The sequence below is a fragment of the Anarhichas minor genome, unplaced genomic scaffold, assembly GCF_050575085.1.
Source record: "Anarhichas minor isolate MPS153535 unplaced genomic scaffold, ASM5057508v1 ptg000003l, whole genome shotgun sequence".
NCBI classification, from domain to species: domain Eukaryota; kingdom Metazoa; phylum Chordata; class Actinopteri; order Perciformes; family Anarhichadidae; genus Anarhichas; species Anarhichas minor.
The window spans coordinates 12,792,414-12,818,757 of NW_027466449.1; the positions used below are offsets into that span (position 1 = coordinate 12,792,414).

At 39.2% G+C, this 26,344-nt stretch overlaps 3 protein-coding genes across 4 annotated transcripts; 2 read left to right on the forward strand and 1 right to left on the reverse strand.

Moving 5' to 3' along the window:
* Positions 1-365: 365 nt before the first annotated feature.
* pmelb (premelanosome protein b) lies at positions 366-7,883 on the reverse strand. The gene is made up of 12 exons (XM_076091853.1): positions 7,826-7,883; positions 5,470-5,565; positions 5,022-5,168; positions 4,327-4,455; positions 3,774-3,935; positions 2,935-3,267; positions 2,530-2,754; positions 1,494-1,631; positions 1,300-1,402; positions 1,001-1,206; positions 833-923; positions 366-525 (listed from the first exon to the last, which is right to left on the reverse strand). Exons 1-12 carry the CDS (start codon positions 7,881-7,883, stop codon positions 366-368), a joined length of 1,848 nt encoding a protein of 615 aa, XP_075947968.1.
* Positions 7,884-11,101: 3,218 nt separating this feature from the next.
* Positions 11,102-17,240, forward strand: sarnp (SAP domain containing ribonucleoprotein). The gene is made up of 11 exons (XM_076098584.1): positions 11,102-11,158; positions 12,100-12,199; positions 12,446-12,489; positions 12,582-12,658; positions 13,398-13,449; positions 13,664-13,737; positions 14,450-14,487; positions 15,191-15,216; positions 15,308-15,376; positions 15,861-15,938; positions 16,075-17,240. Exons 1-11 carry the CDS (start codon positions 11,126-11,128, stop codon positions 16,114-16,116), a joined length of 633 nt encoding a protein of 210 aa, XP_075954699.1. The 5' UTR covers positions 11,102-11,125; the 3' UTR covers positions 16,117-17,240.
* A 929-nt stretch (positions 17,241-18,169) lies between these two features.
* On the forward strand, positions 18,170-24,940 carry ccnt1 (cyclin T1). 2 transcript variants are annotated; one of them, XM_076098605.1, is made up of 9 exons: positions 18,170-18,371; positions 19,012-19,093; positions 19,187-19,315; positions 21,193-21,253; positions 21,939-22,001; positions 22,128-22,173; positions 22,359-22,522; positions 22,629-22,699; positions 22,795-24,940. In XM_076098605.1, the coding sequence occupies exons 1-9, from the start codon at positions 18,199-18,201 to the stop codon at positions 24,070-24,072; spliced, it is 2,067 nt and encodes a 688-aa protein (XP_075954720.1). In that variant the 5' UTR covers positions 18,170-18,198; the 3' UTR covers positions 24,073-24,940. The 2 variants fall into 2 exon arrangements, with proteins under 2 accessions (XP_075954720.1, XP_075954712.1); XM_076098597.1 differs by having other exon boundaries at positions 21,939-22,000; positions 22,118-22,173.
* The last annotated feature ends 1,404 nt before the right edge of the window (positions 24,941-26,344 follow it).

Below are 26,344 nucleotides of genomic sequence, written 5' to 3' on the forward strand. Positions count from 1 at the left end.
GGAGTCTGTCATAACTTAAGGAGCTCATCTACATCATTCGTTTAGCTGCTTCATCAGTAAATGTATTGTTAGAAAGGTGTCATGAATCACAGTGAAACAAAACTGTTTTGAGCAAAGTTTATTGGAAAAACATTCAAATTCCGTTTTGTCCAAATTAAAGTATACATTTTTACTACCAAACTTATAGGTACAAAAGATCAGAGCATGTCTTTAGTATAATTCCGGGAAAACCCAAATATTACACACACATGAGTTTGTCATTAGAAAATATGTAATAAAAAAAAAAGTACAAAAAGACATCTCTGGTGCAAAAAACTTGCAAATCATAAGTTTCTTGGTTTTCTATTTGGTGGTGTGAGGCTGGTTTACACCGGTCGGTCCTGCAGCAGAGGGCAGTCGTCCACAGCTCCCCGACTGTTCAGAAGCTTCCAGAACATCGAGGCTCCGGAGGTGACGTGAGCCCGTCTGTCCTGCAGGTCTGCAGCAATCAGTTCTTCCTTAAGAGGACGGTAGGACTTAAAGCGCCTGTTGAGTGAAGCACACAATCCAGACAAGTTAATTGAATTGCACGTGCTTTACGGATAAAGCTCGTAATGTTTTTGTTGTCTTCCACACATAATCTCATGAAAAGAAGTCTCGAACCGCGCTCGCTGGTACATGGTCGCGGAACCTTATTTGCGCACGCGGAGCAAACGTGCCTGGATTTTAGGTGCCCAGGTTTTGACTCTATATTTTCACATTTCTCGCTCTTCATTATCATTCTCGGTCTCAATACATGAGATTGTGCATTATGTGTATAAAATGTATATCCACAAGTAAAGTCAGTTCTTACCTATAAGAATATGCCACTATTGCTATTGCTAGAACGAGGACCAGGACACCCAACACCATGCCGATGGTGCCAGGAGAGGACAGACCTGAACCTGAAACAAGGATCACGCGTTCAGTCAGCAGGATCAAGCAGAAACGTTCTGGACTGAACGGTGGTTAAGTTGCGTACCTATATCGACGTTGACTCTGGCACTGGTGACAGCTAAACTGACGTCGTTGGCCAAGGACACGTTGATGCAATAGACACCAGAGTCGTTGAAGAAGTGACGCAACACCAGCTGGCACTCCTTGGAGGGCTCCACCATGTTGCATGCCGTGTGAATCGGCCTCAAGCACTCTGCATCCAGAATCACGCTGCACACCTCTTTTGGGAAGCTGGAAGAAGAAGATGCTGGTGTGAGTCAGAATAAACAACACCATGCTTTTAAAGTATAGTTTGACAAAGTGTAGTAGTGCAGGAGCGTTCACCTTCCCTGGCAGGTAACAGTGATATCCAAAACATTTCTGTTCATGTCCGGTGCTGCCATCACAGCATTGTCCATTTGTACAATCTCTACTTTTTCAATGCCCTCTGAAAACAAAGACAAGAGATCACTGACAAAGGTTTCCATTGTTTTCATTTGACATATTGTTGAACATATCGCTGATGGAAGGTAACTCACCAAACACTTCGATGCCTGTGCAGAAAGAGCCATAACGATAAATCACACAGTCGTCGTCGGACGGTGTGTCATCAGCATCCCTCTTAGCAAGGACTACCACTGTAGCTTGGCCTGTCAGGGTCACTGTTTGCTTTGCACCTGGAGGAAATAACCAGAGCAAGGGAATTAGTTTAATATAATAACAGATCATTTTTACTACTTGGTATAGTGGTTTGACCGTAGCGTTATTACTGAATGTATCTCCTTTAGTGGTGGAAGTAACTAAATACATTTACTTAAGTACTGTACTCATGTCCAATTTTGAAGTATTTGTACTTTGCTTTAGTGTTTCAAATTTCTGCAACTTTATACTTCTACTCCCCTACAATTCAGAGGGAAATATTGTACTTTGTACTCAACTACATTTATCTTTAAGTTCCTTTGCAGATTCAGATTAATAATACAAAATATGATCAACAAAAACATCATGATGTGTTATCATGGATAAAGATAAAGACCTTTTTTGAGCTCTTGGTGAAATTCACAAGCTACCCCGCAGAAAATAACCTTTACCAGCTGCAACATTAACGTGATGTACAAATAAATGCATCAATGGTTATAAATCAATAATATAATACACATCAGAATATACATTCTGAAATGGGCCATTCATACTTTAACGTGTCCCTTGGATTGGTGTGTTTTGAAGGCCAATGAATGAATCAAATTAGATCAGAAAAACTGAGCTGAACACTCTCAGTCAGCATGCAAATCAGAATATAAACGATAAAGCACAATAGAGCATGTCATTATCATGTGCTCTGCGTGTTTAACACAATGGCAGTGCGTCTTTGAAGATTTACATCACATTTACATTTAAGGAAATCAGCCTCTGCTTCTATCTGGCACATCTCGGTCAGCTGGTACCAACTCAGTACCTTTCAATTTCACAGGACATATTTCTGTTGTTGCACACACTACCTCAGGTGGGGATTAAACAAGTTATCCTCGAGTACAATTATAGTCTAAATTTTGTACAACTATTTAAAGAGCTTACTCGTCCGTGCCCCATTGCCAGCTGGCATTTCATTGACGTGATTGACGGGGGAGGGAGTCTTGGCCACTGTGGCTGCTTCCTGGGCCGGCTGAGTGTTAGGCGCAGTGGAGGCCTCATCCTCAGTGTTGTCCTCCTCTGTGTCCGAAGATACCATGTTGACAGTCAGACCAGTGGCCTTGGTGGAGACCAGTATGGGGACAGCAGACGCCAGTGCAGCAGCTTTCACTACACACAGGGAGGACTGTTGAGTGTGTGTTTCCATAACACATGTGAAGCCGAGATAATATACATGGCTACAAATACTGTGAACATTGTTTCAGAACATAATTGCAACAGCTGAGCTTAGCATAATGACTGGAAGCAAACCTTAACATGTTGCATGTTTGTTTAACACTTGTTCTTTACCTGTGGTGCCCTTGTGAGTAGGTGGACTTGGGGCCTTGGTTGGGATATCAACTGGTGGGTCGCAGGCCTTATCTGGGATGACCGCCTGGATCACCACCTGAGGCTTGAACGAGCCAGAGTTGATGTAGGTGTGAGTGACAGTCAGCTCTCTGGATATCAGGGCTCCGCTGTCATCCCCAAAGTCCCAGTTGAAGGTGATGTCTGCGTTGCTGAGGTACTGGCTGGGGTCGTGGAGGGTGATGGTGAAGGCAATCGCCCTGTTCTGAATGAAGCGCAGGTCCCCGGCCACGATGTCGTTGACTTGGTCCAGGGAGACAGCGAAGGGGATTTGATCTGAGGAGAACACCAAAAAATGATGTCAACAAAAGTTTATTTGACTTTTTTAGGCTTTTAATTTGAGCCAATCCTACCTTTCCTAATGAAGGTCTTTAATGGATCAGTCAAATTGGTATATTTTAATGGATAACAATCCCTAAAATGGTTTAAAGTACTTTAAGTAAAGTGTAAAACCCCTTTAAATGTGCAAAATAACATTGTAGGTGTCTAAACCTTAATTGTTACCTTAAGGAGCTGTTTTAATTGTTTATCGCACACAGTATAAGATGTTTGTTTTTTTAAGACTTTAGTTTCTTTTGTCTTTTAGTTTGAGCTGATCTTATGAATCTCTGAGTCATGTTTGAAAAAAACGCAGCGAAAGGGCCCTCTCAACCTTCTAGTGGAGAAAACCTCATGCAGTGCCATGAAGGAAACATTTTTCGTGTCAACTGAACACATGGGAATGGGGAATTCTTTGCTTTTTAACCTTTTTTCAGTTTTTCCTAAAGTCCCCTATAACTCACCAGTGATGGAGAACTGAGTGGAGGCATATCCCAGAGGAATGAACTTCTCTTTGCTGCGGTAGTGGTAGATAACAATGTCCATGGTGTAGGAGCCCAGCGGGATGTCATCTGTATCGATGGTCAGGGAGGAAGAGGAGCCGTCTGCCACCTGCCAGTACTGACCTGCAAAATGAGCATCCAGAGTATGAGATACACTCTGTGCCCCTTGACTACAAATAACTATACGTTTTCTTAGTGTATTCATCGAACCACATCAGGTTAAACACTTTTTGTCTGTGGTGTACACTTCACAATATGTGACTTTTTAGATATAATTGAAGCCTTGATGCTACAATGTAGAAAACGTCTGAATCCCTAAACTGAAAATCATGGATTGTTTGTTTAAAGGATTTTGTTCTTACATAGAGGACAAGTGAGGTTATATAATGAGGTGATATAATCTGATCACATGTTGAGGCTCATACATAATCCTGGCTCAAGTTTCAGGTTTCAGGTCATGGCATGCGCCTCAAGAAACTCTGGGACCATCAGAAAAGACGACAGCTTCACTCACTCCAGGCTTTCCAGACAAACACATAGGCTGGCTTCTTGTCCTTCTTAATTGGTGTTCCATCAGGAAAAACAGCTTCCCAGTCTGTGGTCTGAGTTGGGTATACTGGCTCAGACTCGTGGTACTTTGTTCCTGTGACAGAAGCAAGAGTGTTGTGACTCGAAGAGACTCTGATAAAGACATTTTATCAGAAGAGTTTGCAGGCATGCTAGCAGCTGATTGAGGTGATACACAGCGCAAAGTCTCTGAGCTAAATGCTAATGTCAGTATGCTAACATGCAGATGTTTGGCAGGTATCATCATGATGTTCACCATCTTTTTTCTGTAGCACTAAACACATAGTGCAGCTGCAAATAAGAGGAATATTATTATTATTATAGTATGAGTGTTTTGTAATAAATCCAAAAACAGTTTGACCCGGTGATGGTGCCAAATGAAAAGTTAGTATACATTCATCCTGCGGAGGACATTGATTTAATGTACGCACTAATCCATCAAATAGTTGTTGAGACATTTCACCAAATAACACAGATGTGCACCAAATTTCTTGACAACCAGTATAGTTGTTGAGATATCTCATTGAGCACAACCGCTATCATGGCTAATACAGTAAAGTGTGTATTTTGCAGTGTATGCGTAGCACACCATTGTGTGTGTGTGTGTGTGTGTGTGTGTGTGTGTGTGTGTGTGTGTGTTACCATTGACTGTGCAGTCTTCGGCCCAAACAACGTCTCCATTAGGCTGCATCTTCTGGTTGTGTGGGAACTCCAAGTCGATGGTGAAAGTCACTTTGGCTCCAGTCAGAGTCGGTGAATCGTTCCCCACATTGAAAGTCACTTTTCCACCTGGACGAAGAAAAACAAGAAAGCGCTGAGTAATGGACACAAAATGAAGTCTCCAAATAGGTTTAATGAGCCTCAGATCAAATACATCATTCTGACTTTTTGTTACTTTTCCTTTTCAGAAGTATCAAGTAATTAGAGGTGTGTAAGAACATTTCATCACAATGTCCCGAGGGACATACAGTACATTCTCTTTCTCCTATTTAACAAAAATGCCCCAAACTTAAACTTAAAAAGACATATAAAGTAAAGAAAATATGATCATTTGAAAGTAATTATGCCAACAACATTTCATTAGATCTACCTTTCCAGGAGTCTTTGTATCGCGGGTCTCCATCTTTCCAGATTGGGTACATCTTATTGTTCCATGATGGATAACGAGTGAAACGGTTTCTGGGCTCTGAAACATAAAAAAGGATTATTGAAAACAGAATGTACTGTCCAGCAACGCTTTTTAAGGGTCTCACATTTCCAAATAACTTCCACACTTTTCCTGGAAAGAACTGTTTATTATTAATATTATTAATAACAAGGAGGATTATAGAGGATTTAGTATCATTATTATTAAGAAGAAGAGGGGAAATAGAGGGACAATCCTCCCTTCATAGACTTGAAATTAATTCCAATTAATTCTTAATCTAGAGACACTTTCAATTAGTGCCCTGCAGGTCAGCTGAGGTCTACAGCAACCATACAACTCAAGATAGAATCAGAATAAAGATTCCAGTAAAATAAATAATAATGAATGGTAATCATTTGGGTTAGATTTGCTTTTGCTTTAAGGACATTCCTGTCTTTAGCTTTAAACGTCCATGGAAATGATTGTGATGTCACAGACCCCTAAAATAAAATGTTCTCTTCATGTAAGATATTTTGATGTATATATTTAAATTTGTTTGACTCTTAAATGCCTTTTCAGGGAGATTTGGTTTTACAGTTTCCAAAACTCCATTGTTGGATATTACTTTAATATATATTAATTGTAATATTTACCGCCAATGATTTGACAAAAGGTGAAAGTGAGTGAAATTGCCCACCAAAGCTTAAATGAGTTGTATTGCCAATGTAAATCTATCATCCCTTCAATCCCTCTCATGTGAGGCTCAGCTGAGTCGGTGCAGGATTTCTACCACAGATTAACAATGTCACACGGCTGCATTTGGATTAAACACAAAGGCAGATAACAGAGCGAATCATCAGACTTCTTTTGAATGCGATGATGAATTCAGCCTGCATTATTATTTCAGAGTAATCGCTCTCATTTTTCTTTTCTCTTGTGGTTTCACTGTAGTTTTGACTGTAAAATGAAAGTTAATACAATCAATGTGCAGGAGCAGCTGGACAAAAGACTCATTCCTCTGACTTCCTTAAAGTCATGACACTCCATCTCTCAAAAATATTATATATATTCATGATTTGAGATGTATTTCTTTATGCTTTAGATGTTGTTTTTATCTGTTCATATTCCCCAGAACAATAACTTCAGAGCCAGTATGGAGAGGAGGAATTATTATAATGACCAAAAACTCTTTCAATGCACACCTAATGCGCCTAATGCTTCAAGTCCTACTTGTAAGAATGTCGAACTTACCCTCTTTAAGTTAAGAATAAAAGGATTACGATAAATCGTCTGTGCTTTGCTTTACAAAGGTCACATTCATGCATGGTTGAATAAGGAGGTCATGGGAAAAAAATACATGAAACTGGATCTTGAACATCAAAAGACACACAGTATGTTACTTAGTAGAAAGCTGGGTTTACATCCATGTAAGGAAAGAAAATGAGTATGTAAAGGTCGCCTCACTAAAACTTTGATTGACAACTGTGTGCCAGTTAACTGAATATTGTCTTAAAACAAACTAATGTATAAAGATTAAAGAAAGTTACTATACGTCCCTGTGCTGGGACAATTATGACAAAGAAAAATACAAATTAAATTTAGTTAAAAAATGAAATCTTTCCAGAATAACCTAATTAAAACTCTAACTGTAATTTCATGTAATAAAAAGTCTGTTTATGTTTTGGAAAGTAGTGATGGAAAGTCAAGTATATTTACCCAAGTACTGTACTTAAGTACACATTTGAGATACTTTCCACAAGTACTTCCATTTCATGCAACTTTATACTACTACCTCCCTACATTTCAGAGAGAAATGGTACTTTTCACTCCACGACATTTATTGTAATTAACAACTAACAAAATAGTTTTGTAGATTTTACATACAAAACATATGATCATCCAAAATAAGATGCTTAAACTATCAAACAATATGCAAATAGTAGTTGAAATTAGCTCCCTCTTGATCAACGTCAACAATAAAATTCTGCTTGCACATAAATGCTTCAGTAATAATAATCGAATAATATAACATATAGTAGCGTAACACTCAATGGGGCCATTTTCCTGAATTGGGAGGACTTTTACTCAATTTATTTAGTAATACACACATATATGGCATTTCGAATGCAGCACCTTTACTTATTAAGACATTTTATAAACTGCAATATTGACACTTCTATTTACGTAAAGGATCTGAATATTTCCTGCATCACCTTTGGAAGGACTGATAACTGATTATTAGCGTTCACTATCTTTAAGTTTGTGAGACTCTCAGGTACAGAGTCATAGAAGTCATAGAAGATGTATTTTCTGTACTTACTTGCCACAGTTTGTGAGGCCACTGCCAGCAACACCAACAGCACCACAGACGTCCACATTGTCAGTGCTCCTCCTCTGTGTGAGATATCCCTTTTGTGAGGACCAGACAACAGGACTCAGGCTTTATAAACGGTGTGATGTTTGACTTCCCTCAGATTATTAGAAGAAGAAACGCCTCCTTCCTCACAAAGCCCTCTAGACCTCCTCGAATCAGATTTTAGGGGCGCCTGCACTGTTTTTTTTAACTGTGTATTTATAGTTAAAAGCACGTCTCAGGGATTAAAGTTGCAAATACAGTAGAGAAAGGAGCTCATAATCACATAAGAAATGTTGAATTCCACTTTTCTTTTGCATGCATGCATGCAACAGATTGGGTCACAAGACATGCTCGAGTTTGCATAAACCGATCAAAAGAAATAACAAATAAACATCCTAACAAAGCTGTGGTTAGTGATATCATTACAGTTAGTGGTGGAATGTAACGTTGCTTATATTCTGCTTAATATTTTCATTTTATGTCACTACAGTATTTCCCAGCTGCTGTGACTTTAGAGATCAATTTAGATACACAATAAATGATTAACTCATAAAATATGATGCATTGTTATAGATTAAATTACCCAACAGTGATAAAGTAGTTTAAATTAGCTCCAAATAGACGAGCTAAAACGCTTAAAATGTTGCTTACACATGTGATAACAATATAATAAACTGCATAATCAAGTTGATTGAGCTGGTAATAGCTCTAGACTTTTACTTAAGTAACATTTTGAATGCAGGAATTTGACATGCAAGTATTTGTACATTGTGCTATTGGTGCTTTTATTTGAATAAAGAGCTGAAATACTTCTTCCACCACTGAATATACTGCAGTGCAGTTATATATGTGTAAATATGTGTTGTATCATAACATCAACCTTATGTGATTATTCTTTCTCATGCTGATTCTTAAGATCCTTACAGTTAATAACCTGTTTGTATTTTATTTTTGGCATGTGTATATTTTGGAATTGCAAACAGTGTTTTATTAATTAGGCTTTTTAAAGGTCAGTACAATACCAATGGATTGTACTGAAATCATGAGGTTACATGTCATTCAATTTTGGGTCTTAGGTGACAATCCCACATATCATGTGTTTTCAAATACAATATGAATGGTCACCGAAATCTCTGCTAAAATCACCTGACACATTTTGGGGCTGCCCGTCTAATTGTTCCTAATTAAGTGCGGATTTACGCTGAAATTCATGTTGCTGCTGCTGATTTAATCCATGAACTCTAAAAAAACCTTAAAATTCGTAGAAGTCATAGAAGCTGACATGCTTGAATATGACGCTGTGATGAAATATAGTGTCTTAAATATTAAAGTGTAACGGGAAGTTGTTCATTTCTGTGTCATTAGAACAATAGCTCACACAGTCGGCTAAGAGACGCTGTGCTTGGGGGGAAAAAAGGGAGGAATGCAGCTTTAATGAGGATTATTGAAGCACTTGTGACTCCCTAAATTCATCTGGCTTTGTCCTTCTACCCCCCCCCCCGAGAACTATCAAGTGACTTTGTTGAAAGAGTATTTGTCTCCATATCATATGTGCCAAACACATACACATGTTTAAACCTCTTTTTTAAACAATGTCAGCATTCACACCTAATCCTGTTCAGACCTGTTTCATCACGAACCCTTTAACTCCCTTGACCCCACAACATATATGTACAGAACCATAACATGAATTAAAGCATATAACATGACGTCTCAGGTCTCTGGTTAAAAAAGGCTGATGCATCAGATAATGTGGTGAAACTTAAACCTGGCTAAAGCTTCTCGTGAACCGTTTGATCAGCATGTCAGGTTGGTCATGGCCTACAGAGAGTCGAGAAAAAAGAAACAGAAATAAGCAGAGTTATGAAGCTTGAGACCACTCTCATATCAACACAAATAGGCTTAAATATCGGCAACCTTTTAGTCCCAAACCTGGTTAAAGGCGTTGTTCTTCTTCATTTAAGAGAATCTGATGGCACCTTTTCATCACAGCTGCATGAAGAGAAGACGTTAAGACGACCATTTCGATTTGAGGCCTCTGAGGCTTCATCTCGTTCTCGAAATTAGTTTAAAATCTGGAATGATAAACCTACTTAGGCTTTCATTTGTGGATTTTAGGACAACTTTGCTTTTGTTCTACTTGTTTTCTGAACAATTTCGACCTGTGACACACAGAAGCAATGTCTAGTGGGGGCCTCTTGATATTTCTCTTCAAAACTTCTAAGATGGTTTCATTTCAATAACTGTTTTTGAATTAAAAAAATATCCAATATTTCACCAAAAAATAGATAAACTACCTGCACCTTGGCCATCTTATGCTGTTTATTCACTGATGTAGAAATAGTACCATTATGAGATTAGATTAAAATGTATGGTCATTGCACAGACTATATGTACCGAGACAACGACGTGCAGTTGAGCATCTAGCATCTAGTACAGGTAAGTGTATAGTGTGGCAGTAGTAAGTGAAGTGCGTAAGTGACTTGTAATGTTCATCCCAGTTATGGAATCGGTCACATGAAGAAAATAAGCTGAGAAGAAAGATATTCATAGCCTGTGGGATAACAATGGCTCTTAGTTGAGAGATGAAACACATTTGTCTCTAACTTTGGGTTTGGTGAGGCATTTCTTATTAACGAAAAGCTCAACATATGTATGTTAAGAGAATCTGTGTTTACTTAGTATAAAGTGCAATGAACTGATGGACTAAACCCAAACTGCATAGGATGATGAAATATGAATTATATTTTATATAATTGATCTAAAAAGCAAAGAGCCGAATGTGTCGAGCTAAGAACTGGTATTTGACCACTTACAGTTGAAACTGGGCAGTATGTCAGTCTGGAGGAAGAAAAGCAGATTTGTTCATTTGCTGTTTGACTGATATAGAAATGAGAAATCATCATTGCAAATATGTCATTTGAAAAATATATGTACTTTATAATGTGGTAATTTATTTTCACTGGAAGATGTATGCTTTGTAAAATGGTGGTGTCTTGATATTTGACATGACACAGAAATTGAATTAAACTAACTAACTAACTAGTGTTTACTTACCGTGATGGAATATTTTTTGCATTGCTGTATTAGTACTTTTATCACAATTAAATACTTTTAGGTTGAGAAAACTTGCTTAACACGGGCCTGCCGTTCGTCCGTCCGTCCACCAGGCGGCGCTGTGAGCTACAGCGAGTGAGAGCGGAGGTGTTCAGAAGTAGAGCCTCTCCAGTTTGATTGGAGGAAGTAATACATCAACAAAGAAAGATGGCCGAAGTCATAGAGTTGCAGAAACTGAAGGTTGGTAGTGCCGTAAAGACGTATTTATATCACACAGAAGGTGCTTTTATTAGTAAATATTGTGTTGTAACCGTTGTTAGTTGTGATAAGTTACCAGAGAGCGAAGTTAAAGAGCGGTTTGAAGCGTTAAATATGTCCGTCGTGAGTGCAGGCTAACAACCGGCGTGTGTTCACGTTGTTCATTCAGACGCGAAGCGAAACGAGTCAATCATACAAATATATTATTTAAAAGCTAACGTAGCGGTTAATACGCCGCTGGGGAAGTTAACTTATATTGTAACGTTTAATTAAAACTCTAAATGTTGCCCCTGATGTTTAGATATATATAGTGTCCCGCCATATATGTCGCGGGTCCAATTAAATTAGCTAATTTAACATCGTGTTAGTGTGTGTTTGACCTTCAGCGGCCATATTACGTTAATTAATGTTATTAAAGTTTATTGTCGTATGTTCGTCGTGTTGTCCAGTTCACGAGCCGTGTGCAAAACTGCACGCCTTCTATAAAAGTACAATGGCGTGGATGCTAAACCACTTCCTACTCACGAGCAGTGGTGGAAAGTAACACTACAGTTCAGACACTTTTCTTTTACTAGGGTGTTTCCTTTTTATGGTTCACTTTGTATACTTAGACTCTACTACATTTCAGATAGGAATATTATTTACATTTGTATACCGGTGCATTTATCCGACAGCTGTTTCGGGTCAAGATTTAACATTTGCTCTCTTTAAGAGATATTATTCATACTTAAAATATATTAAATAGTTAAAACCCACCAATCCACCACTGTACTTGAGTACTGTGGGTTACAGGGGATTATCCACATATGTCACTACGAGCAGTTTTATTTAGGACTACTTAAAGTAATTGTCCCATCAACAGCAAGGCTTAATCGTTAAATGTTACTTGTTGTATTAAAAGTGCTGTTTTCTGTTCCTTTTAGCTTGCTGAGTTGAGGCAGGAGTGTGAGGCCCGAGGTCTGGACACCAAGGGAAACAAAGGAGAGCTCATCGCTCGACTGCAATCCTATCTGGAGGAGCACGGTGAGGCAACGTTATATATAGATACAGTATGCAAATGGTTGCATGGACTGTAATCAGAAACACATGAAATGGATCAAGTTGTGGTGAATTGTGTCTATGTGCAGCTCTGATGTGAGATGCTGTTGGGTCCTGATATATAGTGAGACTGTGTCTTGTTCGTTGTCCTTTGTGGATTTAAAAGCACTGATCTGTCCGTCTGACCCTCTTTCTTTCTGCTCTCTGGTTTCTTTCTCCTGTAAACAACAGAGGAAGATGTGGACGTGGATGACGTGCTGGCAGAGGACACAGAGGTAATGTGATTGTTGATACTTTCACTTGCTCTCTCAGACCTCATTAGACCATTCTGTGGACTAGTGATGAATGTTTCTATTTTCCTTTTTAGGACTTGGATAAAGTTGAGATTGCCAACGATGTAAAAGAAGAGAAGATTTCCGAGTCTACTGAGGATGAGCAAGAGCCGTAAGTTTATTCTCATTTAGTCTACAACAAACAAAATAAGCATATTTCTCCAAAATGTTGCACCTTTCCTTTGATTTTCGAAAGTATTGTTTATCTATGACCAAAAACTGCGTTTATTAAAAAGGCTACTTGAGGCTCCAAAAGCAAGTCAATCCCCATAGACCCCCATATTAAAATGCCAAACTACAGCAGAAATAGACACGTTTACAGCCGGGTACAAAAGCAGTTTGGGTCTCTGTAGCTAATCTCCCTGTTTATGACAACCATATGGGGGTTTGCATTTTATATAACCTACCTGTTGAAATGATATCAAGGCTTAAAGTTGGGGAACATTTTAAGTTTAAGTTCTAGGTGGGTGCCGTCTCAGATCGCCAGCTTCAAGCTGTCTGCTCTGCAGCGTCACACGAAAACCGCCTCAGCGCCACCAACTCTTCACCTCTTTGCCCTTTTTTAGTCGTCGCAACCAAGATGGCGACGGCCGAAGCCGTCACGGAGACTACCACCTTATTTGATACAGTCTATGGAAACAATCGAAGCAATCGTCTTTAACCTAAGATTCGGCTTGTTACTGAAATTCTCTTATCTAGAGATGAGCTGTTATAGCTATAGATATAGCTGTTATTAAACGGGTCACTCAAATTAAGCAATCTGATTGGGTCATAACCGTGATGTAATGGGTCTTCAGTTTTCACCACTAATCAATCTTGTGCTCATCCCACTTCTCCATATGTTCTTTCAGACCTGCTGATAAGAAGGTGGTGAAAATAGCTCCTCCATCATCTTCCGGTGAAGTACGTATGACATGTTTGCATGCGCTACTAATCCAATTAGAAGCCTTCAATCTGCATATTTTAATATTAAAATCAATGTCATGTGTGTAAGAGTGTAAAACCTTAGAATTCATAATAAAACATAGCAGAGTCATTATTCCTTTCAAATATTGATCAGCAGAAGCAACACCTTCATATTGTGTTGTGATTTTAAATGTGACGTTTTGTTGAGCAGAGACTACAGAAGAGGGCAGAACGTTTCAACATTCCTGCAACAGCCGAAAGCAAAAAGGCCATACGTGCAGCAAGGTAAGACTTAACCAGGGTCCTTTTTAAAGGTACTTCCTGCTTGTTGCAGTTTTATTTTTGTAGTTTTGGGTAACGATAACATTGTATTTATTCACTGAGGTCCTTTCTGGGATTTGTGGATGCAGCAAAATCACTAATTACTTGATCGGATCGGTTTTAAATACAACCTGAAAAGAGCGACACATACGTGTAATTGTACAGAAACAAAGCCTTCACAGGGCATATGTAATGTGTAGTACCGTGAACTATCACTAAATACCTCACACTAGCCATCATGGTGTCCACAGGACAACTTATCTTCCATTTAACAGAAATACTCTTGAAAGAAATCAAAACTTTGCTTTATATTTGTTCAAAGATACTTGACATAAACACAGAAAGTAAAGTGACTAAAGTCCAAAACTTCTCCGGTAAAAGTCCAGAACAAATAGAGGAAGTGCGGCACATTCGGCTGCTTTTGTTAAAATGCTAAATGTTTCCTTTTATTGGAAATTGTACGTATTCTACATTATGACCATTTCACTCCTATAGCCAGTAGAGTGATCCTGTACACTTAAATAACGGTCTATGCCCTACTACACATCACTGCATCAGTAAATAGTCCACTGTTATCATTACTTGTTGCCTAAACTGTGAAAATAATAGCCAAGTTGCCATAAACTCGATTTATACTTGAAGTAAATGTTAAATTGATTATGCTCCTTTTCTTCAGGTTTGGTGAATCCACCGAGAACTCCAATCCCGCTCCAGGTGTGTAGTCTTTACTCGTCTACTTAACTGGCTTTCTATGTTCTCAATGGAGCAACAATAGATGTGCAGTGAAGTATTTTTTTAACTGTTTCCTGGGATTTAAAAAGTATTACTTTCAGTCTTTGTTTGAGATTTCTCACCATAAGTGAAGTTTGATTTTATATAGAGAGCTCTGGATAACAAATCAGAAAATTGTTGTTAGTTATCTTTGCAGGGCGTAGCCTGAAGAGAGTATGTCTTTAGCTGTGTGTGTTTGTGTGTGCACACACATCTGTCTGTCCGTCTGTGACCAATCTTGAATACTTCTGGAGCCATCAGCCTCATGTTTTTTGTGCTCATGTATGAATATATGTTCACATACCTCTTTTGGTTGCAGTGATTTACACTTGTTGGAAACTTATTCTATTGACTGTTTTACACCGTCATGGACTGCTGACTCTCACTACTCTTAACCAGCTGGTAGGGGGCCGCACATGATCAACAGCTGCTTCATTTTGGACTCTGGCGAACTGTATTTTAGCTGCACAGAGATGGTGCAGACGGCTGCATAGATTCAAATGAAACTTAAAACTTAAATTCTCAGGAAATACCAGCATCTCAATTCCCAGCCTCCAAACGCATTAACCTAATAGTACTTACGTACTCACTGGTCTGTACCTGCTGCTTCTCACCACACCATTTTAATAATCTGTCTCTCAAACAGGTGCCGTTGCGAACAGTAAAGCTCCTGTAAGTGTCGCATCATTTACTCTACACATTTCTCAAATTCCTCCAGTTGATGAGATGATATTGATGGAGAATTTGTTTGTGTCTCATGAAGGTGAACGTCGATCAGCTGAAGAAGAGAGCCGAGCGATTTGGCATCAGCGTTTCCTCCGTTTCACAAAAGGTGACTATGAGCTGTGACTGAGCTATATGGCCAAAATCTTCCATCACGTTTATTGGTCATTTCATATCCAGATAACAATATGTATCACAATACAGCATGCTTTCTGGTAATTCACTAAGTAAACTGTCTATATATAATAACCACATGGTTTTCTATACTCTTGTGTTAATTAAATACCTGACAAATGAAAATAATTGAGTATTTTCTCATTTAGTTAAGAATTTCAGTGCAAAATATTCCAAATTTTGGAGAAATTTGAGTTATAATTAATTTAGACATTATTGTTTATCACAATATCTCGAGATGATTTCATCGTAATATGATTCCATTGAAGGACGATACATTATCATATTGTATTTAACGCCCAGCCCTACTATGAGCTTCTATTCATGGCTTATTTATATTCTTATGTTGACACTTTTTCTGTCCTTTTGGAGTCAAACATTTGGCTTTAAAATGTTGTTGTTGTTGTTGTTGTTTGCAGATTGAAGAGGACGAAAAGCTGAAGAAGAGAAAGGAGAGATTTGGGGCCTCGGCAGGTCCCGTTTCAGCCGATGTTGAGGTGTGTGTGTGTGTTTTTGTTGTTTAACACAATTGTGGTCATTTATATTTTATAATGAAGCTCATTACAAGTAAACACACCAGAGGGAATAAAAAAGGTTTTAATGTTGAGGATTTCTTTTTGTCTTTTTCTACAGGCAAAGAAAATGAAGCGCGCTGAAAGATTTGGAAAAGTTTGAATAATGTTTTAAAGCCTATGATTCTTTTTTTCTCTTTTCTTTTTTTTTTTTGTAAAACATCTTCATTGCTGCACAACAGAAATCCCTGCAGACGACGAACGTCACTGATAGGATTCCTGTAAAGCAAAGGTACAATTAAATGCAAAGATACATTTGTGAGTTGTCATTAAACAGTTTGGAAAATAAAATAATAAAAAGACGCCCTCGATTATTTACTAAGCCTCGATGTCAGTGGATAATGCAAATTAGAAAAACATTTAATACAAACCACCTATTTTAGTTTTTACTGGCGCACCGTTTTCTCAGGCCTTAGAGGCCTTCGATCATGTCATTTTTAATTTGCGTTCTTTTTATTTAAGGAATTAGAGGTGTGTTTATACAATACGTGGCCAGTGTTATTGGCTCATATGTAACAGGTTTTGTTTTCCCCTCTCTACTAAACACACTGTTCACTGCTTCCTCTGAGCTGCAATGAAATCCATTCATCAAGTCTATACAGCAAAAGCCTGTTCGTACGAGATAATTAGTGATCCCTGCGTCAGGTGATTCCTCACAATATATTCTTAAATCAAAATGGTGCATTAAACCACTGGAAATTTCACAAACCAAACAGAAAATGTGGGCAAAGCAGGGAATGAATTTACTGTGAAGCAGCTGTAGGACCAGACAAAAATAGAAACTGAACTCAAACTGTATCGACTCCAACAGTGTGCAGGAGCTAAAAACCAACCCGGTATCTAAACGTGTCCTCTCGTTATCATACATGCATCAAGGAAAATGGGAACTTTTGGTCGTTGGAAATAGAAAATGTAACAGATTCCTTCAAAGAACAAAGAGATAAAGTCAATTCTAACAGCAAGATGATCTAGTTCATGGTAGTTGAACCGGTACAAGGTAAATCCTTTATACTAGTTCATTGTAAGTCATGCAATTAAACAAACCTTTTTTTAATAATTCATGAAACATTTTTAACTCACTTATTTCTATTTAATTGTACTTTTGATTTTTCAGATGGCTTATTATTTTTGTGTTTTCTCTTTGGAAATCCATCGGTGCACTGCTTCAGTTATCTGTCCATTTTATAACATTTTGTGATTTAAAATAAATTGTTTTCAACTTTTTGATATCTGCTTCACTTGACTCCTGTTTATTTTTATTTTTAAATCTACGGTATGTGTGTCTTTATACCCATGCAAGTGTGATAAATGTCACTCATGAATTCATACTGAAAGTTGTTTCAGTGTCACAATAAAAGTACAAAACAAATGAAAGCTTTTGATTGTTTTTATCAACAAAAAGAAAGAAATAGTTTAGGTAATAACCCATTAACTCAGGAGTGTTACGTCATCCTTTCTTATTTTTGTGACTTCATGGTTACATTTATATTTGATATTATTATATATTAAGTTAACATAACTCAAGAGAATTCTGGCTGGGTTCATGAAAAATTAAAGAAAATGGAGTTCAGCCAATTAAACAATGTAAATATATTCTTAAATGGTTGCTAAAGTGCTGCATGGTTTGAATCTACCGTTACATTTAATTAACATTTCTCAGACATTTTCTGTTAGAATTTGGTTTTCTGTCACATAAAATGTACTTTTGTGGATATGAATTTATAGAAAGACTTATATAATACTATTTTTGTTTTATGTATCACAAACGTAAAATACAAAGAGCACCTCTTAATACAGTAATACATAATCAATAATGTTACAACAAACATAAAAAATGTCTTGACATTTGCAGTACTTATACTTTTATTATATTTGCTTAAACTCTCACTCTATTCATTTGCACTCTTTCCTACTTTGCGCTGCATCTGCTGCACAACAGTTTCCCTCAGAATAAATAAAGTTCTACTCAATGTACATACACAGAAAAAGACATAAAAACAAAGCTGGTTAGGCAAATGTGTGAATGTATGTATGTATGACCCCTGCTGGTCATTAACGGAATTACGCCAACGTTACTACCCAGTGACCCCTGCTGGTCATTAACGGAATTACACCAATGTTACTACCCAGTGTGACGTATGTTCCTGTGACGCGCAGAAATTTTAAACTATCGTCCTTCTCAGTGATGGCGGCTTCGTCTCGTTCTCTCCCTGCAAGCTGTAATAACAAATGGTACTACACCCGACAACAGATCGACAACAGCCCATCTCGGAGAGCTGGACTTGATCCGGACAAGGAGCTGTCCTACAGACAACAGGCGGCCAACCTGCTGCAGGACATGGGACAGCGTCTCAATGTGTATCTTTTGTCGAGGGACGACTTGCTACCTAGCCAACATTAGCTTGTTAGCTAGCGAAGTTTATCTTCTCGTGACACCGGTTGGGCACAGAGCTACGACTTATGTTTTGTTATTGTGTTTAGTTCGAAGGCCTTTCGGTTGTTTTTTGTGTTTCACGCGGTGGTTTGTGATTTTACTACGTTAACGTTAGTTTGTTAGCTTTATCTGAGAGCGGCGTAGTGGGCTAAATATACTGGATCCACGAAGGCCTGTGTGGTCTGCAGGCCTTCAGGACGTTAGCATTAGCTTTACCTCTTACTGTGAATGTTCGTGAGGAAAGGGTGTAGCTATAGTGGAACAACAACCATTACAAACATTATGTTTTAGTGTGTTTAAGTGTTTAAATATTTTATCTATTGAGCCAGCCCTTTTATTTGTTAAAATAGAGGCTCCCGGCTAACATCCGAAGCTAGCTATGGTTTCTGTTTGTCTCTGTGATATTTAGTTTCAGTAAGTCATGAGCTTAATCCAACCTATTTCAGGTATGTTATTTCACTTAAAGAACAATTGACCCCTTGTCATATACAGGGTATACATTAGTGCAGATGTTGCGATCTGTTAGCACTGTTTGCTACTTTGTCCTTAACTTCCATGTATCAGGTCCCAACTCACAATAAACACAGCCATCGTGTACATGCATCGATTCTACATGGTCCAGTCATTCACCAGATTTCACAGAAATGTAAGTATCGATGTCACCAGAAATCCCACATACAGCTGTCGGTACTTAATGTTCAATCAACTCGTGAACTTCTTTTTGTTTTCCCCTCAACAGGTCATTTCTCCTGCAGCACTCTTCCTCGCTGCTAAGGTCGAGGAGCAGCCCCGAAAGCTGGAACATGTTATCAAGGTGGCCCATGCATGCCTCAATCCTCAGGATCCTTCACCAGATGTACGCAGTGATGTAAGTGTTGGGCTGTTGTCAAAATTGCCTGCAATTGTGCTCTTGTCTCCCCCTGAGCTTACCTGATGGGGTAGAGGTTTCATCTCTACAACACTACGGCTTAAAGGGAATGTATTGTTATTCGTCAGTAGAATTTGTGAAGATTAATATTGCTTTATTCATTTGACTGATTATTTTGTTGTTGTTTTTCTAATTCCAGCTTCAATGCTGATGCTCTTATATGGAATGTATTTTGGCAATAAGTTAACCGCTGAGTTTTCTTCTTTATTCTTGGTTTTCACATTGGATTCAAACTGGGTACAATAACTTGACTTGGTGTTTTGTTGTGAGCCACTTTAGGTTACTTGAAGCTAGCTACTTGAAACTTGAAGGCGTCCACAATCTAGTTTTAAAGAGATTGTGGTATTTTAATGTCTTACATCTTTTCTCAAACTTCACATAACCTCAGTGACCAGTGGAACAGTGCTATGTGAACAAACCAATAGAGTGATCCAGCTAAATGGATGACTATGCTGATCGGATGTGGCTCTTCTTTGGGTGATGTATTGCGAACAATGCAACATCAGTTCTAGCTATCGGCATGGCGGATGTAAACCTTATAGGCAGCTGGATTGTCACAAGAAAATTCAAGAAATACGTTTGATCTGGTAGGCCAGAGCACGGACTGATCAGTGTCCTGTGAGGAGCTAATGGCAGCTATGGGTGTGGTGTAGGTGTATGCGTGACGGAGAGGTGACTGTTCGTTCAAAACAACAATGGCGGCTCCTAAAGAGATGTAGATGCTGCAATCGTATCAGTTATATCAGAACTGGACAGTATTTCTTCATTGAAAGAAGAGGAAAGAACGGTACTGAAAGCTTTTCTCGGTGGAAAAGATGTTTACGGTCTTCTCCCGACTTGCTTCAGCAAGGGTTTGATTGACAGATGGTTTATCCAATCACGTGCCAAGTATCCAATGACGGCTTCTCAGATGGTTCTGTGTAACAAACCATCTCGTGGGTCAGGTGATGGCGGATGAGGAGCTTGTGCCAAAAAAGATGTCAGTTGTATTGGAATGGTTTGGTTACACGGTGTCAGATATTTCCCACGCCAACGTTATCTGTAAATTTTGTTGAGCAATGGTGGGCTCTTCTAGCGAAAACACAACTTATTCAATCGGCTTAAAAGAAAGAACCTGAAATAATATGCCGACATCAGCTCATCACACCGAACAGAAACAGAACAGTTGCCATTGACTGGAGCTTATGAGCAGTTGAATACACATGACCAAAGCAGCAGATACATGAGACGTATTAAGCAAAGGATGTGCTGCCATTCAAAGCCGTTCACAATGTTGGATTTAAAACGCTGCTGAAAACTTCAGATCAGAGGTTTGAGCTGCAAAATGTTTCCTATGCTGACGCCCAATAGTGTTATTTTCAAGACTTGTGTGACATTTACAGAATGTGATATTTTGCTGCTTTGTTTTGAGTCCTTGAAAAGTGTTATTTTATGATGTTTTATTTTTGCTTCTGTTTATAAATTCAGGTTTTAATCACCGCTTTGAAACCTGTTTAGTATCTTAAGCAGTAACGCAACGGCGTAAATGGAGATTGTGATATTATATTTTTGGCCGGATCGCCCCACCCCCTACCTCAGGTGGTGTTTCTTCTTGATACATGGGTCAAGAAAGCAAAAGACAAAAAAAATGTATCCGAGTGTCTTTGTAGGTTTTCAGTGACCCGGGTTATGTGATGTTTAGTAGTAAAGCAAATGTACTCACTGTTAAGCTTTTAATCTGTGAGGCTCCGTCAGCTCTACGTCAAAGGTAGGTTTAATGTGTTTGACGACGGATGGAGGCCTCTCAGTGAGTAACGTGCCTGTCTCCTCAACCTCAGGCCTACCTGCAACAAGCCCAAGACCTGGTCATTCTTGAGAGCATAATACTTCAGACCTTGGGTAAGTTGGGAAGGAAAAACTGGGTCCCTTGATTTCCCTCCTGGAACACATGTAACTATAAAACTAGTGCTAACCCGTTTCACCTTTGTCCACAGAAAGCACAGGAGGCATTTACGCTTGATATTAGCAGCACTCACCCACTGTTGCGTTACAGTGTTTCTGCTTTTGTTTCTATTATGTCCATAACTTTTTACATTTCCCCCCTTTTTTTTGTCTACATTTTTTTTTTTGCCATTTGTTGTTGAGGACCATGTGCAAAATCTCCTGAACAGTGGCTTTTAGTATGTTTTTAATCTGATTTAATCCTTTCCCATGTTTTCAAGCTTGTAGGCAGTTGAAGAAGATAACTGGTTTTAATTAAATTCACCAAATTGTGTTTTTGTTGTTTTTGTTAAACAAGACTCAGTGTCATGCAACAAAGTTTGGGAATCAAGAAGTGTATCGGCATGCCTTTAATATTTTTTCACATTCATCTGTTTTCATGTCGTCCAGGTTATTATTGGGAGACCAGTTAATCCAAGTTAATCTGTGCAACACGTAGTTTGGTTTAACAGTATTGATTTTCTGGTTTTCAGGGACTTTAATGATTGAAATCTCTGTGGTGCACATATGTTAGTTTGACTTCTGCATTTCATTTATCGAGCTTTGTCTCTTTTTGTCCTTTTTTTTTTTTTTTAAATTACAGCTTTTGAAATCACCATTGACCATCCTCATACTCATGTTGTCAAGTGCACTCAGCTTGTCAGAGGTGAGCATCAACTCTTCAATTTTGCGAACTTGTGTTTGTATGTTTCAGCATGATGGGAAGAGTGCATGTTGCGTTGTTAAATCGCAGGTTTTAAGTGTGTTTTTTTTTGCTCTATTGTTGTTCCAGCGAGTAAGGATCTGGCTCAAACATCATACTTTATGGCAACTAACAGGTATATTCACAGTTCACTGTAAAATGTTAGCTTCTGTAGTTTTTTTTGATATATGATGTTGCAGCATGTCTTCATATATTTTGTGTATATTGTGTACAATCCTCTAACTCAATATGTCTGCTCTCTCTTCTCTCTCTTCCTGTTTCTGTTTTTTATTGCCTTCTGGGATGTATCCTGCCACGTAGTCTGCACTTGACCACGTTCTGCCTGCAGTATAGTCCGCCGGTTGTGGCCTGTGTGTGCATCCACCTCGCCTGCAAATGGTCCAACTGGGAGATCCCCGTGTCTACAGACGGCAAACACTGGTGGGAGTATGTTGATCCCACGGTTACCCTCGAGCTGCTGGATGGTACGTGTCTGAAAAGGAACTACAAGTCATACATCAGTTAATTAATCTGAAGTTTTTTAACTTCCTCCATTTGATCTTGTCTTCACTTCTTCATAACTTATTTCAGAGCTCACACACGAGTTCCTGCAGATTCTGGAGAAAACACCCAGCCGGTTGAAACGGATTCGCAACTGGAAGGTAGATATTTTTTTGTGACCCAAGACATCCTGCATTGTGTGGACATTTATCGTTGAATGACTTAAACTGTGAGGCTCTGTTTTCTCTGCTCCCAGGCTGGAGGTCAGACGCCAAAAGCCAAGACAAAAGTTCAGGAGGAGGGTGACCAGAGGGACACCATGATGAGCATGATCTCCATGGCCTCATCGGAGAGCACCGTGGCAGGCTTGATGAGTCTCTCGGCTCCACCTTCCGGCTCCTCTTCCTCATCCATCGGAGACAAGGACGGGGGTGAACCTGGCAGTGCTGCGACTTGGAGTGGAAAGGGTCAGGCTGGAGCTGAGCAGCAGCTGCCCAACAACGAGGTTCACGCTCCAGCTAAGGTGTCGCTGAGTGAGTACCGGGCCAAGAACGCAGATGTCCTGGCTGCCCAGAAGAGGAAGCTGGAGAACATGGAGGCCAGCGTAAAGAGGGACTATGCCAATGCTGCCCAGGCTCTCATTGGTCAGCAGCAGAGGAAGGAGAAGCAGCAGCATCACCAGCAGTCCAGCTCATCCTCGTCCGACGTGTCCAACCCGTCGCCCATTATTCTGAAAATCCCCCTGGAGAAGGAGAGGCATGAGAGGACCTCTCTCAAAATGCGCTTTCCCCTTGCTGGGGGAGGAGGCAGCGGGCACAGTGGCAGCGCCCGAGGTCAGGAACAGGACATCAAAGTTAGAATACGTGTGCCTGAGAAGCAACGGGGGAGCTCGGGAGAGGAGGGCAAGAGCAGGGACAAACACAGGGAACGGTCTAACCACCACCATCATCACCACCACCATCACCATTCCTCCTCTACCGGCGCTTCACTCTCCTCCTCACACAAACATTCATCTAGTTCGAGCGGGGCTGTTGGAGGCAGCAAAAAAGTCCCCAGCGACTCGTCTCGAACAAGCTCTTCGTCCTCTTCTGCTTCGCGTAAGAGGACGCACTCTCAAGACCCCACAGCAGCCACTCACCCCACCTCGAAAGTCAGCAAGTCCTCTAGGAATCCCTACCAGCTACCCTCCCTGTCTTCCTCCTCTGGGCAAACTCTGGGGCACGGCTCTGACATTCTCCCCGCCCTGGGTCTCCCGCACCACCAAGGGAGCTTTCCCCACTCCAAAGGCGACAAGACGGACACTAATGGGCACGGTGCAGCGGGGGGAGCCCAGTCGAACGAGTACCAGGACACTTTTGAAATGCTGAACTCACTTCTGAGCGCACAGGGGGTCCAGCCGTCGCAGCCGTCCATGTTTAACTACAGATCCCAATATGGGGAGTACCGGTACAGTGGTGGCTCCAGAGGGAACAACCAGAGGCCCCCACCCCTTCCTTCAGAACCGCCTCCCCCAATGCCGCCGCTACCCAAATAGGTTCCTGATCGGAAGACGTATTATGTACTTGACATCCCTGACATCCATCTTGTTACATAAAGTATTGTATGATGTTTTTTTTTTTTTTCTTTTAACTCACCCGACATTTTTTTTTATAGGTTTCAGTGTGACAGCAGTGAAATGTACCGGTGAGATAAATGAGTATTCAACTTTTTTGTTTTTACACTTTTTGGGCAATAATGAGTGGCTTCAAAAGCTTGCAAAATGTGAGGAAAAAAAATACAGGAAAGTGTAGATAATATTTTTTTGCTCTTCTGTTGAACTCAAATGAAAGGTGATAATGGGACCTGGTATTTTTAGCATCACTGTTTCGGAGGAAGTCGTCTTGAAATTATGAGGAAACTAAAAGATTTCCGTCGCATACCTGTTAGGTCTTCTTTCCGATTGTCTTTTTATAATGTTTTTATAGTATGTTATTTATTAATTGAATGCTTTTAAAAAAAACATCGCCCTCTTTTATACCTTTTTTTTAAGGTTCCCCCTCTTCGTTCTTTAGGGCAGAGGGATATTTCTTCATCCCGACTGTACAGGCTAGTGTGAGTGTGCATGTCTCCAAAGCCATCTTTTCAATATTTTTGTCTTTTTTTTTTTTTTTTTTTTGCGTTCAAACAGCCATAGCCTAAAAGAAATGTGAGAGCCCATCCCTGGTGTTTATCTATTTTATGTCTTTCATTATTTGGTAAGCTTGTACAAAGACTGTAAAATGTTTAAAAACAAACATGAAATATTTTTTACATTTTGTTATGAAAAATTGCAAAAAAAATATGTAAATTAAGGAATCTTGTACTTTTTTTTTTGTTTTTAGATTTTGCGTGTTGCAGTCATTGTTTTAAATGGTTGTAAAATATTCATATTCAGTTGTCTAATTATTACACTAATGGACAAAGTTCATACCAAGGATAGACATCTATGGTTTTCTCAAAGGGTTCAAACATACACAGTATGGTCACAATGAAGGAATTGCCAACACAAAAAAAAAATCCCTCTAGAGAAGAAATGTGAGTTTTTAATTCTGTCATGTAATTTAACACACCAGTCTTTTTATGATCAAATAGGCAGAATGTATAGACATACAACACTCTAAATGGTGTGGACAGCAGCACCCTAAAACTGCTGGTGCTTACCTGCTCTAAGTAGTTTAATGTATGATGAAATTGTTTTAAAAGATAGTGGAAGAGGTGCTACTTCTTGGCAAGAGAATCGGGTATCATCTGTACATTTAATTCATACTAAGCTTTATGTGGTTTTGATTGTATATTATTACTGCTCTTAACCTGCTTTCTTTTATCAGTTCAACTTAAAAAACACTTTATTACCTTCGTTATAGACATACAGGTACATACATGAACAATTACCTCTGTATTTAACCCGTCGTGAGCGTTTCAGAAGCAGTGGGCTGCTGTAAAGTGGCCAGGGAGCAACTTGGGGTTCAGGGGATCGAACCCGCCCAACCGTAGCCTCCCTCAAAAACACATTTGTTTTAGACAGTTCACAGTAATGCAGTACAACAAATCATCAGCCATACAATTGTAATATATTTTTTGTTCCCATGATTATATGGAAGATAAGCTGAAAAGATTACAGCTCTTTGCTCAGGCAGCAGAGGTTTAATGGTTGTAACAGGGAAACGGTAAATGCACTGAATATTTATCTCGGTAGGTACGCCTACAATGCAAATCACAGTGTTACTTGTGTAATGGATAGGCTATTAGAGTAGATGTCCAATATATTACCATTTTTGAAAATTGTTTTAATTGATCTGGACAAATTTTCAAATTTAAATAACTTTATGTTGTGAGAAATTCTTTAAAAAAGGATGCTCATTTCAAAATGAAACTCATATGTAGGACAATAGGACACTCATTTCAAAATATAACTCATGTGAGAAATAAATGGAAGACACTCATGCAACCTAACAATGCAAAATCCAATAGCTCCAGTAAGTTTCATGTCTTGGTGTTTTTAGCGACACTCAGGTCTTGAAATGAAACGTTTTGGGATTTTATTTTTGTTTTCAGTTAAAACGTTATATGTGAACACTGTTCTTTTTGATAATATGTGGTTGCTTTATTCTCAATTAAAGTCAATAAATATTTTAAGAAAACTCTTGCTGCATTACATGTTTTAATAAAACTTCACTGGTGCAGTATTGTGGGCGGAGAAGACCCTTTTTTTTTTTACTGTTTACCACTTTTGATTGGCAGCTAGATTGGCCAATGAAATACCTTGGGCTTTGACCAATCAGAGCTCT

Bases quoted from the DNA above. Each gene is read 5' to 3' on its own strand.
- pmelb (XM_076091853.1), bottom strand. From the start codon at position 7,883: ATGTGGACGTCTGTGGTGCTGTTGGTGTTGCTGGCAGTGGCCTCACAA. The intron at 5,169-5,469 runs GTAGATCTAATG...TTCTTCGTCCAG, and splicing joins ATACAAAGACTCCTGGAAAG to GTGGAAAAGTGACTTTCAAT. The intron at 4,456-5,021 runs GTAACACACACA...CTTCTGTCACAG, and splicing joins CGAAGACTGCACAGTCAATG to GAACAAAGTACCACGAGTCT.
- sarnp (XM_076098584.1), top strand. From the start codon at position 11,126: ATGGCCGAAGTCATAGAGTTGCAGAAACTGAAG. The intron at 12,659-13,397 runs GTAAGTTTATTC...ATGTTCTTTCAG, and splicing joins ACTGAGGATGAGCAAGAGCC to ACCTGCTGATAAGAAGGTGG. The intron at 15,939-16,074 runs GTGTGTGTGTGT...CTTTTTCTACAG, and splicing joins CCGTTTCAGCCGATGTTGAG to GCAAAGAAAATGAAGCGCGC.
- ccnt1 (XM_076098597.1), top strand. From the start codon at position 18,199: ATGGCGGCTTCGTCTCGTTCTCTCCCTGCAAGCTGTAATAACAAATGG. The intron at 19,094-19,186 runs GTAAGTATCGAT...TCCCCTCAACAG, and splicing joins TCACCAGATTTCACAGAAAT to GTCATTTCTCCTGCAGCACT. The intron at 22,700-22,794 runs GTAGATATTTTT...CTCTGCTCCCAG, and splicing joins AACGGATTCGCAACTGGAAG to GCTGGAGGTCAGACGCCAAA.